The sequence below is a fragment of the Cucumis melo genome, chromosome 10 (assembly GCF_025177605.1).
Source record: "Cucumis melo cultivar AY chromosome 10, USDA_Cmelo_AY_1.0, whole genome shotgun sequence".
In the NCBI taxonomy this organism is placed as follows: Eukaryota; Viridiplantae; Streptophyta; class Magnoliopsida; order Cucurbitales; family Cucurbitaceae; genus Cucumis; species Cucumis melo.
The window spans coordinates 28344895-28362606 of NC_066866.1; the positions used below are offsets into that span (position 1 = coordinate 28344895).

Here is a 17712-nt window from a genome sequence, read left to right on the forward strand (position 1 = left end):
ATGTTGCTACCACAAAAAGAAAATTTTCAAGAGGATCGTCCTTTAAAACCAAAGTTGGACCCTTGAAATCTAATCCTCAGATAAAAAAGAAGGGAAAGGGGAAGACTCCCAAACAGAACAAGGGAAAGAAAGCTGCAGAAAAAGGTAAGAGTTACCACTGTGGCCAGAACGGGCACTAGTTGAGAAACTGCCCAAAATACCTTGCAGAGAAAAAGGCTGAGAAGGAAACACAAGGTAAATATGATTTAATAGTTGTTAAAACATGTTTAGTGGAATATGAAAATTCAACCTGGATATTAGATTCAGGAGCCACTTACCATATTTGCTTCTCATTTCAGGAAAATAGTTCTTGGAAAAGGCTTTCAGAAGGCGAGATCACTCTTAAGGTTGGAACAAGAGAGATGGTCTCAGCTGAAGCAGTGGGAGATTTAAAGTTGTATTTTGGAAATAGATATATCATACTTAAGAATGTCTTGTATGTACCACAAATGAAAAGAAATTTAATATCTATCTCTTGTATTTTGGAACATGTGTATAAGATATCTTTTGAAATTAATGAAGGGTTCATTTTCTATAAAGTTATCCAAATATGTTCTGCTATACATGAAAACAAATTATATAAGTTAAGACCAACACGAGCAAATTTTGTCTTTAATACTAAAATGTTTAGAACAGCTAAAACTTAGAATAAAAGACAAAAACATTTCTTCTAATGCCTATTTATGGCACTTGAGACTTGGTCACATAAATCTCAAAAGCATTGAGAGATTAGTTAAAAGTGGACTTCTGAGTAAGTTAGAAGATAATTCTTTACCTCCTTGTGAGTCTTGTCTTGAAGGAAAAATGACCAAGAGATCTTTTACTTAAAAAGGTCTCAAAGCCAAAATTCCTTTAGAGCTCGTACATTCAAACATCTGTGGACCAATGAACGTCAAAGCTCAGGGAGGGTACGAATATTTCATTAGTTTTATTGATGATTATTCGAGGTATGATCATGTTTATCTAATTCATCACAAGTCTGATTCTTTTGAAAAATTCAAAGAATATAAGGCTGAAGTTGAGAATAAATTAGGTAAAACAATAAAAATACTTCGATCAGATCGAGGTGGAGAATATTTGGACTTACGATTCCAAGACTATTTGATAGAACATGAATTCCAGTCACAACTCTTTGCACCTAGTACGCCTTAGCAGAACGATGTATTAGAAAGAAGAAACTGAACCTTGTTAGACATGGTTCGCTCTATGATGAGCTTGGCTCAGTTGCCAGATTCCTTTTGGGGATATGCTTTAGAAACAGTTATCTATATTTTGAATAACGTTCCCTCTAAAAGTGTTTCAGAAACACCTTATGAGCTATGGAAAGGGCGTAAATGATGTTTACGTCACTTTAGAATTTGGGGATGTCTGACACACGTGTTGGTGCAAAACCCTAAAAAATTAAAACATCGTTCAAAATTATGTCTATTCTTAGGATATCCAAAGGAATCTAAAGGTGGTCTATTTTTCAATCCTCAAGAAAATAAAGTATTTGTATCAACAAATGCCACATTCTTAGAGGAAGATCACATCAGAGATCATCAACCTCAAAGTAAATTAGTATTAAATGAGATTTCTAAAAGTGCTACAAATAAACCTAGTTCATCCACTAAAGTAGTTGATAAAACTAAGATATCTGGTCAAACATATCATTCACAAGAGTTGAAAGAGCCTCGACGTAGTGGGGGGGATGTTCATCAGCCTAATTGCTACTTAGGTTTAAGTGAAACTCAAAATGTCATATCTGATGATGGTGTAGAGGAACCATTAACCTATAAACAGGCAATGAATGATGTAGATCGTGATCAATGGATCAAAGCCATGGACCTCAAAATGGAGTCTATGTATTTCAATTCTGTCTGGACTTTAGTAGATCAACCAAATGATGTAAAACCTATTAGTTGTAAGTGGATCTACAAAAGAAAACGAGACCAAGCCGATAAAGTACAAACTTTTAAGGCTCGACTTGTGGCAAAAGGTTATAACCAAAGAGAGGGAGTGGATTATGAAGAAACATTCTCTCCTGTTGTCATGCTTAAGTCAATTAGAATACTCTTATCCATCGCCACTTTTTATGATTATGAAATTTGGCAGATGGATGTCAAGACTGCTTTTTTGAATGGAAATCTTGAGAAGAATATCTATATGGCTCAACCAGGGGGGTTTATAAAAAAGGGTTAAGAACAAAAGGTTTGTAAGCTTCAGAAATCCATTTATGGTTTGAAGCAAGCATTTAGATCCTGGAATATAAGATTTGATACTGCAATCAAATCTTATGGCTTTGAACAAAATGTTGACGAACCTTGTATTTACAAAAAGGTCGTCAATTCCATTGTAGCATTCTTAGTATTATATGTAGATGATATTCTACTCATTGGGAATGATGTAGGTTATCTTACTGATATCAAGAAATGGCTAGCTACGCAATTTCAAATGAAAGATTTGGAATATGCACAATACATTCTTAGAATCCAAATAGTTTGAAATCGTAAAAATAGAACACTAGCCATGTTTCAAGCATCTTATATAAACAAAATATTGTTTAGATATAAAATGCAGAATTTCAAAAAGGGTCTGCTGTCGTACAGATATGGAATTCATTTGTCAAAGGAACAATGTCCTAAGACACCTGAAGAGGTTGAGGATATGAGAAAAATTCTTTATGCTTCCGTTATTGGAAGTTTGATGTACGCAATGTTATGTACTAGACCTGCATTTGCTTTTCAGTAGGGATAGTCAGTATGTATCAATCCAATCTTGGACGTGATCACTGGACATCCATTAAGAATATTCTAAAATATCTTAGAAGAACAAAAGACCACATGCTCGTATATGGTATTAAGGATCTGATCCTTGCTGGGTACACTGATTCTGATTTCCAAACGGATAAAGATGCTAGAAAGTCTACATCAGGATCAATATTCTCTCTAAATGAAGGAGCAGTAGCATGGAGAAGCGTAAAACAAACTTGTATAGCCGACTCCACAATGGAAGCTGAATATGTAGCAGCAAAGGAAGCAGTATGGCTAAGGAAATTCTTGACATGTCTGGAAATTGTTCTAAATATGCATATGCCAATCACTTTATATTGTAACAACAGTGGTGCAGTTGCAAATTCATGAAAACCTAGAAGCCATAAATGGGGAAAGCATATCGAACGCAAGTACCATCTTATTAGGGAAATTGTACATCGTGGTGACGTTGTAGTGATCCAGATTTCTTCCGAGCAAAACATTGTTGATCCTTTTACAAAAGCCCTCACGGCTAAAGTGTTTGAGGGCCACCTACAGAATTTAGGTCTACGATGTTTGTAAACTAGGACAAGTGGGAGACTTATTGAGCATGAACCCTAGTTTATTCATATGTTTATTGTACTCATATGTATTATTCTCTCTTATAGTTAAATTCAAACATCTTCATCCCACTAGGAGTTTTAGTCCAAGTGGGAGTTTGTTGGAATTTATGTCCTAAAACTTGTAGTTTGTAATCATATTCTATTCAATAAAGTCGTTATTGAAAAATTGAATACTATAATCTTAAATCCAATAAACTAAGATCCCAAGGCTATTTTGAGTAAACTTGAATTTTATGTAGAGACATAAATATGGATTAAGTTCGAGTAAATAGCCTAAATAATCTATAGTATATAAATAAAGGTTGGGCGCCTTATTTAGAGATACTATGGATGCGACCCGCTTTATAGTTAATACAAACGATGTAATCCTGAATCGTTCATGTAGAGACATGAAAGTGGGGGCATCCTGTGTAAAAGGTTTAATACAGAACCATGAATGGGCTGTTTGGCCCTCAGATTACGAAAGAGTGGTTAGCCCACTCTATGTTTGTTCCAATGGTTATTGTAACTCGAGGATTAGGATTAGGACTATTATACTCATTCCCTATTTCTCTTTTGCCACTATTCCCCACTCCTCCATTTTCTTCTCTCACACTATTTCTCACTCCCCCATTTCTCCTTTTATCACTATCCCTCACTCCTCCAAGGGTTATTATATATTTCACAAATTTTAATTTACATCACAAAAAGATTCATCTAATGAATTTTGTTAGAAAAAATAAATTAGAAAAAATCTACTTTGCAACAATAACTTAGGAATATGGCTTGTTAGGAAAAATAAATTACGAAAAATATATTTGCAAAAATAACGTAGAAAAAATTACTTAGGAAAAATTAACTTGGAAAAATATCTTAGAAAAAATTTCCTTCGCAAAAATTTAAAAGAACTGTGTTAAACAGTTAATGCATAAACATAATACAAAAAATCAATTGGGTTAAACTTAAGAAAAATAGTAATTGATAGTTTTATCAATTTATTTCAAGTTTTCAAAAAGAACAAAACAAATAAAACAATCAACAACTTTTGACAATGTTTGCTATAGAAATAAATAAACATAATAAAAACAAATATTGGTAATTAGGTGGGGTAAAATGAAATTATACATGTATTTTCATTGAATCAATTTTTTTTTCAGCTTTTATTTCTAAATAAATCAAAGGAATAATTTTTAGAAAAAATGTGATTCTACTTTTTTTCATTAAAAATCTATTTTATGAAAAGATTTAGCATAAAACAAAATTTGAATAACCAAATTTGTATAATAAATCTAAAGAAGAAAAGATATGCATCATAATGCATTTTTTTAAGACAATTTGTGTTATCAAAAGAATGATAGCATGATAAAAGAGAAAAATAATAATAAAATTATATTATGAAAAGAATAAATTTGTATCATACTTAGGAAAAATAAAGAATCAATGGTAGTATGGAAAATGCATTTAGAAAAAAGTGACGGTATGTAGTGGTTAAAATCATGCAAAAACTTATATAATATTTTTAATTTTTTTTACAAAATTAACAAACTTATAACTTGCTTTAAAAATCATTTTTGAAAAAAAACACAAATTAACGAAAAACACTGGTAATTAAATAATGAAAATGAAGAATTAGTAATTAATACTCTTATAATTACTATCATCGCTTGAAATTATTTTGTCATTTGTTCTAAACTGCTAACGTGTTGTGAAATGTGTGCACTAGGAACACTCTTAATTTATGTCATTCTTGTGATGTTTACTAAATATTAACAAATGAGAAAATTACATTATGGAGATTATAGTTAAATTTATTTAACGAACTACATAATTAACGAGATTGAATAAAATAATTTTGAAATAAAATAATTTTGAAATAAAATAATTTTGAAATAAAATGTGTATCGAAAAAAAAAGTAAAAAAAACATTTTTGATATTCCCAGACTATAATAATCTACATCCCAAACACAGATTATAATTAATCAGACTATAATAATATGCATCCCAAACACAGATTATAATAACTCAGACTATAATAATCTGCACCCCAAACATAGACTATAATAACCCATAGACTATAATAACCTACAGAATATAATAACTACAAATTATAATAACTCACTCCACGTCCCAAACGCCCCCGAAATAGTCACTTTTATGTTATAACGTCATTTACTATTTAAAACTGACTATCTCTATTACTGATGACCTAGGTAACTTAATCTTAATCCTGAGCTAACTATGAACTTCTGTTCTCACGAGATTATCCTTAGATTTGAAGGGATGAAAACCCTTTACAGTGAAAGAATTATAAAAACTCAATTTTAATTGGAACCTTAAAATTACCAATACATTGGCAAAAATTATAGAAACAATTTTGATAGTTAAACGTGTTTTGAAGAAAAATACAGAGAAGAAAACGTACGCTCGTTGATGACTCTGAATCTACCAATCACCAATTTGGGCACCACCACTTGGAAACTTTCCTATTCTCTGATTGATATGGTTTGTGGGAACCAAAATTGGAATAAGGGAATTTTTCTCTACGAATAGAATTTTTTCAGAGAGAATGAAGCTTCTTCTTGTTCGCAGAACTCACCCCTTTAATTGTTGCGCAAAGTATTCCTACTTCTTCAGACGGAAGAAGTGGGAAGTTGGAGATAATAAATGGGAACGTGGGAAAACCACCCACGTTCCCTATTAACTTAATAATAATTATTAAATTAATATATATTAAATAATTAATTATTTTAATTAAATAATTAATTAATTAGTTAAATCATATTTAATTAATATTTTCATTTAAATCATATTTAAATGAATATCTCTTGCATAACCTATAGTTTTAATTTAATTAATTTAATTAAATCAAATTTAATTAAATCAAATTAAACTAAACTATTAATTAATTCTCCAATTAATTAATTTCTATATTAAATATCTTATATTTAATTTAATCCATCATTTGAATCATATTTAAACATAAATTTCTCTCATAACCTATAGTTTTAATATGTATCCTATAACATTAAATTTTAACTTATAGTTTTAATAGGAATCTAATTCAAATTAAACTAATATTTGAACTTATTCAAATATTTTATTCTCTCGTAATTTATATTTGAATCCTATCCAAAATTAAATTTATATAATAAAGTCTAATTAAAATATAAACTTTATATTATAATATGTCAATATACATTATATTAATTCCCAAAGTAAATTTGAACATTTCAAATTACAACCAATATAAATAAATCTCATTACTCTTTATGAGCTAGGAAGGGGACCTAATGAACCTACACATCAAAAGCTATAACGATATGAGATTAATTAGCTAAACTCATTAACTACAATAATCAATATTCGTTAACTGTGTGTACACTCCACTAAAGATTCACAATTGAACTCTTCTCACTTTAGATATATTTTTGTGTCCACGGATATAGACCAATACCAGTAAGTTAGTCATTCACAAGTGTTCGTAACACCAGCTAGGTCAAATTACCGTTTTATCCCTGGGTTACCTCTAGTTCTTAAATACCAGTGCTCCTCTAATGAACAACCCGTTTATGGTCCAACCACTAAACAGAAACCCCTCTCATGCCATAGAGAGGGTAGGACCCTTTGTTCAAGTCCCGGAGACACCATTTAAGGGAACACTTATCTACTTACCCTAAAGGTGGGAAGGAGTGAATTCTATCTTGTGTGATTATGTTCCCAGCTCCCTACTCGGTCTTGTCCCCAAAATGATAAGCATATTGAGTCAGAAATTTGGCCACTCTCACCCGTACAAATCAAAGGATAATCCCTCGCAAACAGGAGTTCATAATACACTCAGAATTAAGACTGAGTCAATTAGGTCATCTTAATGAAATAGAAATCCAACTAGTTAACGGAGTTCACTAGAAGAAATCTAGCCTTTAATGTCGGTTGGAAAAAATGAAAAATGAGCTTTAATGTCGCTTTTTAAAAAGCGGATGTTTAATGTCGGTTTTAAACCGACATTAAAGAGGCAGCTTTATCCTCTTTTTGAAAAGCAGCATTAAAAATCCTTTTTAATTTTATTTTTATTTTTTTATTTGTAATAAAAACTAACTATTTCTCTCTCTTACTTTACTCTTTCTAAATGACCCACACAATTTCTTCCTTCCAATTTCTTCTTCTCTTCTCATTCTCATCTCACAGTGTTCCCTTTCTTCTCTGAACAGTCGCCGCCGCCACCACCACAGTCGTCCCTCGTGCCCATCCCGTGCTCGCCTCCACTGTTGTCACTCTTCCCTTTCTTCGATCGTCTTTGTGCTTGCCACCACCGTCTGTAGTCCTTTTCTTCGACCACGTTCGTGTCCAACCCTCACCACCACCGTTGCACGTCCGCATCTGTCTCACAGGCTCAAATCTAGTCTGCTTGTGGCTAGATATGTTGCGAGAGCGCCGATTAGCTGTCATCCGAAAGGTTCAATAGGTATCTGTAATAGATCTTTAAAGTATTTTCGAATTTATTTTTAGTATCAGTTACATTCTTTTGGATGATGAATTGTTGTTTTTTTTTGGATAAAATGTTCATTAATATATATATATATATATATATATATATATTTTCTTTTCAGTCTGTGATGCTTCCTGATGGAACTCCAGCGTCGGTGGCAGCCGCAGCAAGGCTTAATCAACGACAGGGGTAGCATAGTGTATTTTGATCATATAGTAGTAAGTTCTTCTTTTGCTTTATTTCATGGAGTCGAGAAGTTGTCAAGTGGTTGTTTAAGAGTACTGGGTTGTTATCCTTTTGTTTAGGAGGTGTGTTTCTAGTGTATATAACTCTTGATTCTCTTTAATCATTTCAAATTAGCCAGAAACAATTTTCCATGAAGAAGATGATTTACATTAATTGAAAAAGGACTAAAAATAAAATTTTGACACACATATGTGTGTGTGTGGATTATTGGACTGTAGGCTTACTGTTGGGCTAATTTCATGGAGATCCATATTTTAAAATTCTGATGATAGCCATTCGATTTCGTATTTGGAGACAATTTTTTGACTGTGCCTTTCAACTTCACTATATTTTTATATATATACACACACACACATCAAGAGAAAAGGTAGTGGGAGTGAGATTTAAGAGTGAGGAGCTAATTTCACAAAGTACAAAATGTATAATAATTATTAAAGTACAAGTGGAAGCTTTTTGTAGATTCCCATTTTAGAACAAACAAAATTGTAGAGTTAAATAATGAGTGTGTTTGCGAAATGTGGTTTGTTGTTTCTTGTTCCCCGTAGAGAGAGAACAAACAAATTATAGCTAATATCTTAGATCTTGATTTCATATAATAATTCTCACTATCTTTTTCTGTGCTTTTATATATTTTATTAAAAAATGTTCTTTCTGGTACCTTGGAAACTTCTCAGTTTTGTTGTATATATGTATATATTATTCTCTTTTGGGCTTTAGCTTAGCTAATATGAGTCTTAATCATTTGGGTTTTGGCAAATGGATTATCAGATTTGGTCATGTTCTTCTCTAGATTAATTAAATGATTATTATTATATAATGTATGTATATTTGCCCCATAAACTTATAGATTTCAACACAATATAGATGTTTAAGTCATGTCTTTAATTTTAGGTTATTAACTCTAGCTCACATAATGATAATACTAAGAAGAAGGTGGTTTAATAATGATACAATATTGTAAAACAAAAAGTTATTTTGTTTGCATATAAATCTGGTATGGATGATGATGACTTATTTCTTATACTTTCATTAGGCTTTTCGACTTGGTATGGTGCTTCTTGTTTTGAATGCTTCTTAGATATTGTCATTTATCTTGTTTGTTAATTTTCAGATTCTTTTCTTGGGTTTGTAGGCTACTTTGGCTGATTCCTTTCTAGCATATCTTGATGAACTCTCTAATGTAAACAAGTTTCAGGTTTCTAAAGGCTTTTTACTTCTCCGTGTAAATGAAGTAATAACTATGTTGGTTGTTATGTAAGTGAAGTCTTTAATTTGTTTGGTTTACTTGGTGACTTTAATTTGTTTTGTTAATTTGATGAAGTTAATTGTTGTAATGTTTATAAGACTTGACCTTAAACTTAGTTTTGTAGCTATTTTCGTTAGTTCTTACTATAGCAAAAAACTCTCTTATCTTAAAGTTTTGATGAGAAATTTTCATGAGCTAGTTTTATTTTGACGATTGTTTATTTTAAAGTACTTTTCATAACTTAGTATAACCTTTTTGTTGTAGTTAAGGTGTTTGAAAAAATATCTGAGAGATCTTCACTAGATTTTCATATTTACTAATGTGGCAGCTATTGGGTCTCCATGGTTATCATTAAAGTTTAACTTTATTTTAAGATGTATTTACGAAACTGTGAGCTATAAAATATGTTTTCTTGTCATGTTTCATGAGTAGAAATCTTCATGGAGAGTTTGAAGACTTGTCACAGACTTAAGCTAATACAATTTCGTACTCATCTTTTTCATTAGAGAAAAGTCATTCTACTGAAAAAAAGAAGAGATATTCTCCCTCTCTTCCTTTTGTTGTGGTGGAACTCATAGAAATGACTTTTCCTTTTTCGATTTTGGTTTTATAGTAAGTGAGTGGTCCAGGGGCTTTATAAAATAGCTGGAAGCAAACTCAATGGCTTGATTGTTGGGGCTTGGGGATGTCTTTAAGAGGAAAAGGTATCTACAACGTGAATCTAATGACACTCATTGTTTTTGTTACTTGGCTTTGAGCTCACTATGGTTTAATTGCTTAAAGAGATCATGGAAGTATCAAAGAGATACATAGGAGGTTCGTTCTATTTCAGTATACTTTCTATTCATCTATTTAGGCTGTGAAGAATTGCACAAAGTGTTTTTCTCTTTCAAAATCCATTTCTTTTTGGTGCAGAACAAATGAGATGCAGAAGATGGGTTACAAGCGTTCAACAAAGAAGTGCAAAGAAAAATGGGAAAATATGAACAAATATTTCAAAAGGACTATTGTAACTGGGAAGGCTAGTATTGCAAATGGTAAGACATGTCCATATTTTCAAGAATTAGATATTCTTTATAGAAATGGAGTGGTAAATACTGGAGCTGTCTTTGATAGTACAAATACTGGAAATAATTCCAAGGCTGAAGTATAGATCCTTTTCATGAAGATGCTTGTTAGCAGCAGCAGACAGTATTTATTTCTACCAAACAGAAGTATACAAGTAGGCTGCCCTTTGCTAGCAGCAAACAAGACAAGCAACAGAAACTCTGTATGATATTTATTTCTGGTAATTGTTCTCTTGATACAAATCAAGGAACCATTTTGTTTGTTTAACCCGTTCTACCCTCTTTCTTTTTTAATTTGGTTTTGTTGGCTATTTTCTCCATTTGTTGGCACACTTGTTATTGAGTTAATTTTTTTAGAATCATCTGTTGTGCAGGTTATAATCTTGGATATGGGCCTTCTTGTAGCTGGCACAAAATATCGTGGGGAGTTTGAAGAAAGATTAAAGAAACTGATGGAGGAAATAAAACAAAGTGATGAAATAATTCTATTTATTGATGAGGTGCATACATTAATTGGAGTAGGGGCTGCAGAAGGAGCTATTGATGCAGCAAACATATTAAAACCTGCCCTTGCAAGGGGTGAATTGCAGGTATTCTCGAGACAAAATAATTCACATAGAAAAGTCCAAAACAACTAAGAGGTTATGATTGTGGGAAGCTATTGCATAAAGAACTTCCACTCTAGGTTACAGAAAGAAAAAAATAATGTATGGCAACCTAACAATTTTCTGTGATAAGAAAACGAACACTCCCAACAAAATAAAGCCAAAACAATTTAGAGTCCTGGCAGTGTAAAATACTGAAATTCTTGTAAGTAAATGGATAGTAGTTGAAGACATCATCTTTCTTCCTATGGATTTGTGTAGATTTAATGCTTAATTTCTCTGGTTATTGAATTAGTTAGTTTGTAAGAGGAATAGGTCGATATTCTGAATTCTCCAACAGTTTCTTTAAATGAGGTTAGTTCTTGACGTCAAATGATTTCGTGATATGTTTTCTATTGAAAGCTTTGATCTGAAAAGTAAGTTACAATATATATGTGTGTGTGATATGTTAGAATAAGTCACAACAGTATATGCTAAGCTTTTATCTGGCAGCCATTGGCAAAGAAACTTGGGATAAAAGTGGTGCCAACTTTCAAAATTCTAAAGGATAAGAAGGTCGTTAAAGAAGTAACTAGAGCAAAGTTCGATGATTTGGTTCATGCCATTGATACTGTAAGATCCAGCTGAAAACTCTCCTCTCTTCTCTTCTTTGAAAATTTAAATAATATGATGCAAGGAAGAGTGTTCAGGGCAGTTATTTAAATAATATGATGCAAGGAATCGACCATGGGAAATGATTCTGTATATAAAAATGTTTGGGAGATAGACATTTGAATGTGTACAATGACAGTTTCTACATATTCCAAAAATTATTTTGATATATACTTTTCTTTATGAGTGGGTTTGAATGTTTTTGTAATTGGGTTTGGGTATGTTTATGGTTTTCTTCTAGTGATAGAACTGCTTACTACTATGCTTGACATGTTTGTTTGTAATAATGGAGATGATAGAAATCAAAAGTTATCAGATTAAATGGTTTATTTTGATATTGCTTGTAGAATGATTGAATTCATCAGATTGAAAGCTAAGCGATTGTGTAGATAGCCAGGCGATCGTTGAAGGTTGAAGACTGAGAAGGCGTTTAGAATTTCTTATTTAAGTCTTGTATTAGGATCTTGTTTCATGTACTATTGTAGAATGTATATATAAACACAATATTAAGTTTTCATTTTGTGTATACAAATTTAAAAGATAAATATTATAGTTTCTAAAATAATATTAATTTTATTAATTTGTTGGAGCGAGAAAAAAATATTTATCTATATGGATTCAATGTTGGTTTATAAAAAATGGACAATAATACAACAATTAAATAAATATAAATTTCTAAAAATGGACAAAAACAAGCCTTTAATGTCGGTTTTAAACTGACATTATTGGCCTCTTTAATGTCGGTTTTAAAACGACATCATAGCCTAGTCGATATTAAAGGGCTTCAATAACACTATCAAAAATGTCGGTTTAAAACCGACATTAAAGCCCAACCGACATTAAAGGGCTTCAATAACACTATCAAAGATGTCGGTTGAAAACTGACATTAAAGGCCTTTAATGTCGTTTTTAAACCGACATTAAAGTCCAACCGACATTAAAGGCCTTTAATAACGCTCGCAAAGATGTCGGTTGTCAAGTGACATTAAAGCCCTTTAATGTCGGTTTTAAACCGACATTAAAGGTCAAATTTCTTGTAGTGGTTACATCTAGTAATTACTATTTCGTGGTCCAGTCTTATGCAAACTCATTGCATAGGATACCCTCACTCGCATGTCGCATACATGAACACATTGGATCAATGTGTTTGTATTAAATACAAAGTGAGCCGTATCCATAGTGTTAACAGGATAAGGTACCCAACCTTAACCTTATACTATAGACCCTTTAAGCTGATCTTGAACGTTGATCCCCGTATGTCTCTGCATATTGTTCAAGACTCATCAAACAGCTTAGGATGTTAGTTTATTGGATTTAGGTTATTAAGACAAAACTAATAATATAATCAATAACACTTATTGAAATTATAATAATAAAACACTTTATTAATGGCAGTCAATTGATTATATTTACTATCTACGAGTTTTAGGACATAAAACCCAATAAGATTTTCATAGGTGAGGGAAACTCATTAGCGTTGGCCCAATAAGTCTCCCATTTCAAGGGTAAGATCGAGTGGATAGATAGGAACATAAGGTGCAAGACGGAATTCACTCCTACCCGCTTTAGGGTTAGTAGATAGGTTGTTCTCTTAAGGACTGAATCCAAGTTTTGAACAAAGGGGCCCCACCCTCTCATTGGTTCGAGAGGGATTCGGTTTACAGGTTGAACCTTAAACCAATTGTTCAATAGTGGATCAGTGGGACTTAAGGAACAAGATGTAGCCTCGGGGGTAAAATAGTATTTTGACCCAGCCGAGGTTATGAACAACCTGTGAAGGATTAATTTACTGAACATGGTTATATCAAATGGAGACAAATATATCTATAGTGAGGGGAGTGCAACTACGGGACTTTAGTGGAATGACCTGTTAGTTAACGAATGTTGATTAGCTTGGTATAAAATAATTTAGCCTGTTAATCTCGGATCGTTGGAGCCCATGATCTATAGGTCCATTAGGTTCCCCTGCTAGCTCATATGGAATAAACTTAGAATAGTATGATGGAATGAGTTGAATTGTTTAAACTAGGATAGGAGAGAGAAACAGACAAGTATATGTGATATAGCCATCGGTTTTAGATTACTAATAAAGCTTTATGCTTAAATGGGATTTAAATATTAAAGATATGATTGTAGATTCATACCGAAAGCTCCAAAAAGATGGAAATAGTCAAAGTTGTAAAAAGTCAAAAATGTGGACTTTTGACTTTGAAAAGTCAAACTTTGACCGGCAATATATTCAAATATGATTTGAATCTTCAGAAAATAAATGCGGATTCATGTCCAGAAGGTCAAAATTGGTCAAGATGGACAAAATTGTAAAAAGTCAACATTAAAAAGTCAAAATGTTGATTTTTTTGTCTAAAAAGTCAAAAGTCAAAGTTTGGCTTTGACCAAAAAATGACAATTTTACCCTTTGACTAAAGTTAGTGGAAAAATCCAACATTTTGTTGGATAAACCCACTAACTATAGTGGGCTAGGTGTTATCAAACTATAATGACATTAAGCCCATTAATGGTTAGTGGGTTATGTGTTGTTGGCCTATGTGTTTGCATGCACATGCAACCTTGCATGAAAAACCTCTGTAAATTGGGCTCTTAGAGCCTCAAGGAAGGGGTTGGATTATTTTTTATAAAGAAAAATTGGGTTGTGTTTTTTAATAAAACTCAACCCATTTCCATCTTTTTTCTCTCTCCCGTATTCCTTCATCCAACGGGTCACACAACCCATTTCTAAGTCTGGAGGATAGTAGGTCAACCATAGTGGTGGTTTGAGCATCAATCGGAGCTTCGAACGTAAGTCTTTCTTAAAATAAACCTTTTATTTAATTTTATTTAGGTTTAGGGTTTTTGTTAATTAATTGCAATTAGAGTAATTATTTGATTCTGTCTCCACTGCGTTTGTATGTTTTCCATGAAAATCATACTTGGATGATTCTAACCCTTGCAAATTCTAAATTTACAATATTAATGTCAATTTTAAGTTATTGTTTTTAATTTATAAGAAAAATCAGCCACACATATATTTTTTTATTGATGTCAACCTTAATTAAGTTATTGTCATTTAATTTACTTTAATAAAAAAAGCAATGAAAGAAACCCCCCTCTTACCATTTCCATATTTGTTCTATTATTACAATATAATAATAAACAAATATGAATTATATAATAAATAGAAAGGGAGAAAGTCACCCACGGCCAAGTAAACAATCATTATGTAGATGAATAATGTTTCTAGAAATCATTTAAAAATTTTACACTATTTGTAACAGATTAGTACTTTTATTATTTGGTTATTTTTTTAAAAAATAAAACAAACGAATAAAATATTTACATTATATAAAACAATTTTGAAAAGGGAAAAAGCTCACAAGCCATACTCGCACATGTAATTTTTGTTCTAAATGATTATAATACACGATCGTGTACCGACCGTGTAAGAAATAATACAAGATTATGTAAGTAGTATTGACACATTGTGTAGTTTTTTTCTAAAAATGAAAAAAATATTTCAAATCTAAATGATCGTGTTGACCACACTAAACGTTCATGTTGGCTATGGTAAGTGACCGCTTAGATCAAATCTAAACGATCATGTAGTTCTTTTTAAACAATGAGAAAAGGGTTTTATTGGGGCAAATATTGACATGTTTAAGGATAGCTTATTCTCAATTCATATCATACATATATTCATTATTTTGATATTGTTATGCGGAATATGAAAGTAGGATCCGATACGAACTCAACGCAACAAAAATCACTTAAAACGAAGTTCAAAAGAAGGAGAACGGTCAATTTGAAATTAATGAGTAATTTGGTAAATATTCAAAAATCGTGAAACGAGTCAGCCATCCACATGCGCGCGAACAACCCAGATGTTATGTTCAAACCTTAAGTGGCTGTTTGGCCCTCAAATTATAAAAGAGTGGAGTGGGCTAACCCAAGGGTTATTATAACCCGAGGATTAGGATTATGACTATTATACTCATTCCTCTATTTCTCTTCTGCCACTATTCCCCACTCCTCAAATTTCTTCTCTCACACTATTTCTCACTCCCCCATTTCTCCTTTTATCACTATCCCTCACTCTTCCAAGGGTTATTATATATTTCACAAATTTTAATTACGCCACAAAAAGATTCATCTAATGAATTTTGTTAGAAAAAATAAATTAGAAAAAATCTACTTTACAACAATAACTTAGGAAAATGGCTTGTTAGAAAAAATAAATTACCAAAAATAGATTTGCAAAAATAATGTAAAAAAATTACTTAGGAAAAATTAACTTGGAAAAATATCTTAGAAAAAATTTCCTTTGCAAAAATTTAAAAATTGTGTTAAACGGTTAATGCATAAACATAATACAAAAAATCATTGTGTTAAACTTAAGAAAAATAGTAATTCATAGTTTTATCAATTTATTTCAAGTTTTCAAAAAGAAAAAAACAAATAAGACAATCAACAATTTTTGACGATGTTTGCTATAGAAATAAATAAACTAATAAGAACAAATCTTGGTAATTAGGTGGGGTAAAATGAAATTATACATGTATTTTCATTGAATCAATTTTTTTTTTTTTTGAGCTTTTATTTCTAAATAAATCAAAGGAATAATTTTTAGAAAAAATACGATTCTACTTTTTTCATTAAAAATCTATTTTATGAAAAGATTTAGCATAAAAAAAATTTGAATAACCAAATTTGTATAATAAATTTAAAGAAGAAAAGATATGCATCATAATGCATTTTTTTAAGACAATTTGTGTTATCAAAAGATTGATAGCATGATAAAAGGAAAAAATAATAATAAAATTCTATTATAAAAAGAATAAATTTGTATCATACTTAGGAAAAATAAAGAATCAATGGTAGTATGGCAAATGCATTTAGAAAAAAAATGACGGTATGTAGTGGTTAAAATCATGCAAAAACTTATATAATTGTTGCCTTAATACTCTTCTAGTTACTATCATCAATTGAAATTATTTTGTCATTTGTTCTAAACTGCTAACGTGTTATAATGAAATGTATGTACTAGGAACACTCTTAATTTATGTCATTTTTGTGATGTTTACTAAATATATAATTTCGATTGTCTACAATTAATTATGTTGAACATTACATAATTAACGAATGAGAAAATTACATTATGAAAATTATAGTTAAATTTATTTAACGAACTACATAATTAACGAGATTGAATAAAATAATTTTGAAATAAAATGTGTATTGCAAGAAAAAAAAAAGAGTGAAAAAAACATTTTGATATTCCCAGACTATTATTATCTACACCCCAAACACAGATTATAATAACTCATACTATAATAACCCATAAATTATAATAAGCACAGATTATAATAACTAACTCGACGTCCCAAAGGCCCAAACGCCTCATAGGTGAAACCCTAATTTTTTGAATTTTCCTGATACGAAACGGCATCATTTTGATCCTCTTTCTCAGACGTCACGGGTTCGAACTCCAGCCAACGTGAATAAAATCAGAATTATTCAAACTTCGCACGCGCTTATTCTTCAATCCGCCCACCTATGAGAGTGCACCACGTGTCGCTTCTTAGTTGCTTGCGCCTCTCCCTCATCCGCGGTTCAAATCCCAGCCGACGTAAATGATTGTTTTCATATTTTTCGATGGCAAATTCGTAATTTTCTTACCACTTACCAAAATTTCTCCAAATTTTCGTCATTCCGAAGCGAACACATGCGTAGAGGTCATGAGTTCGAACCCATGTGACGGTTATTTTCATTATTCTCTATATATACCCCTAAATTATAATATTTTCATCATCAATTCACCAATTTCTCTTGATGAACCTCAAAATTTTCTCAATTTTCTCTCAATTTCCAAAATTCTATTATGTCATTTTTTCTCTCTTCAAAATAAATTACACATTTGTTCACACAAGATTTCAGGAGAAATTTAATTCGTATAATCGAACTTTGCATTGATTTATGTATTGTGGATACAATCTCTAATATTTACTCTTTTGATTCTTTCTCTCGAATACAAAAAATAAAATTT

At 31.4% G+C, this 17712-nt stretch overlaps 1 protein-coding gene across 2 annotated transcripts; it reads left to right on the forward strand.

Moving 5' to 3' along the window:
- The first annotated feature begins 9648 nt into the window (after nucleotides 1-9648).
- Nucleotides 9649-12192, forward strand: LOC127151144 (chaperone protein ClpC2, chloroplastic-like). Of its 2 annotated transcripts, XR_007823906.1 has the most exons (6): nucleotides 9649-10168; nucleotides 10268-10389; nucleotides 10469-10640; nucleotides 10794-11009; nucleotides 11517-11636; nucleotides 12023-12192. XR_007823906.1 is itself a non-coding variant. In XM_051090557.1 (5 exons), exons 3-5 carry the CDS (start codon nucleotides 10809-10811, stop codon nucleotides 12029-12031), a joined length of 330 nt encoding a protein of 109 aa, XP_050946514.1. In that variant the 5' UTR covers nucleotides 9649-10168; nucleotides 10268-10640; nucleotides 10794-10808; the 3' UTR covers nucleotides 12032-12192. The 2 variants fall into 2 exon arrangements, 1 of the variants encoding a protein (XP_050946514.1); XM_051090557.1 differs by having other exon boundaries at nucleotides 10268-10640.
- The last annotated feature ends 5520 nt before the right edge of the window (nucleotides 12193-17712 follow it).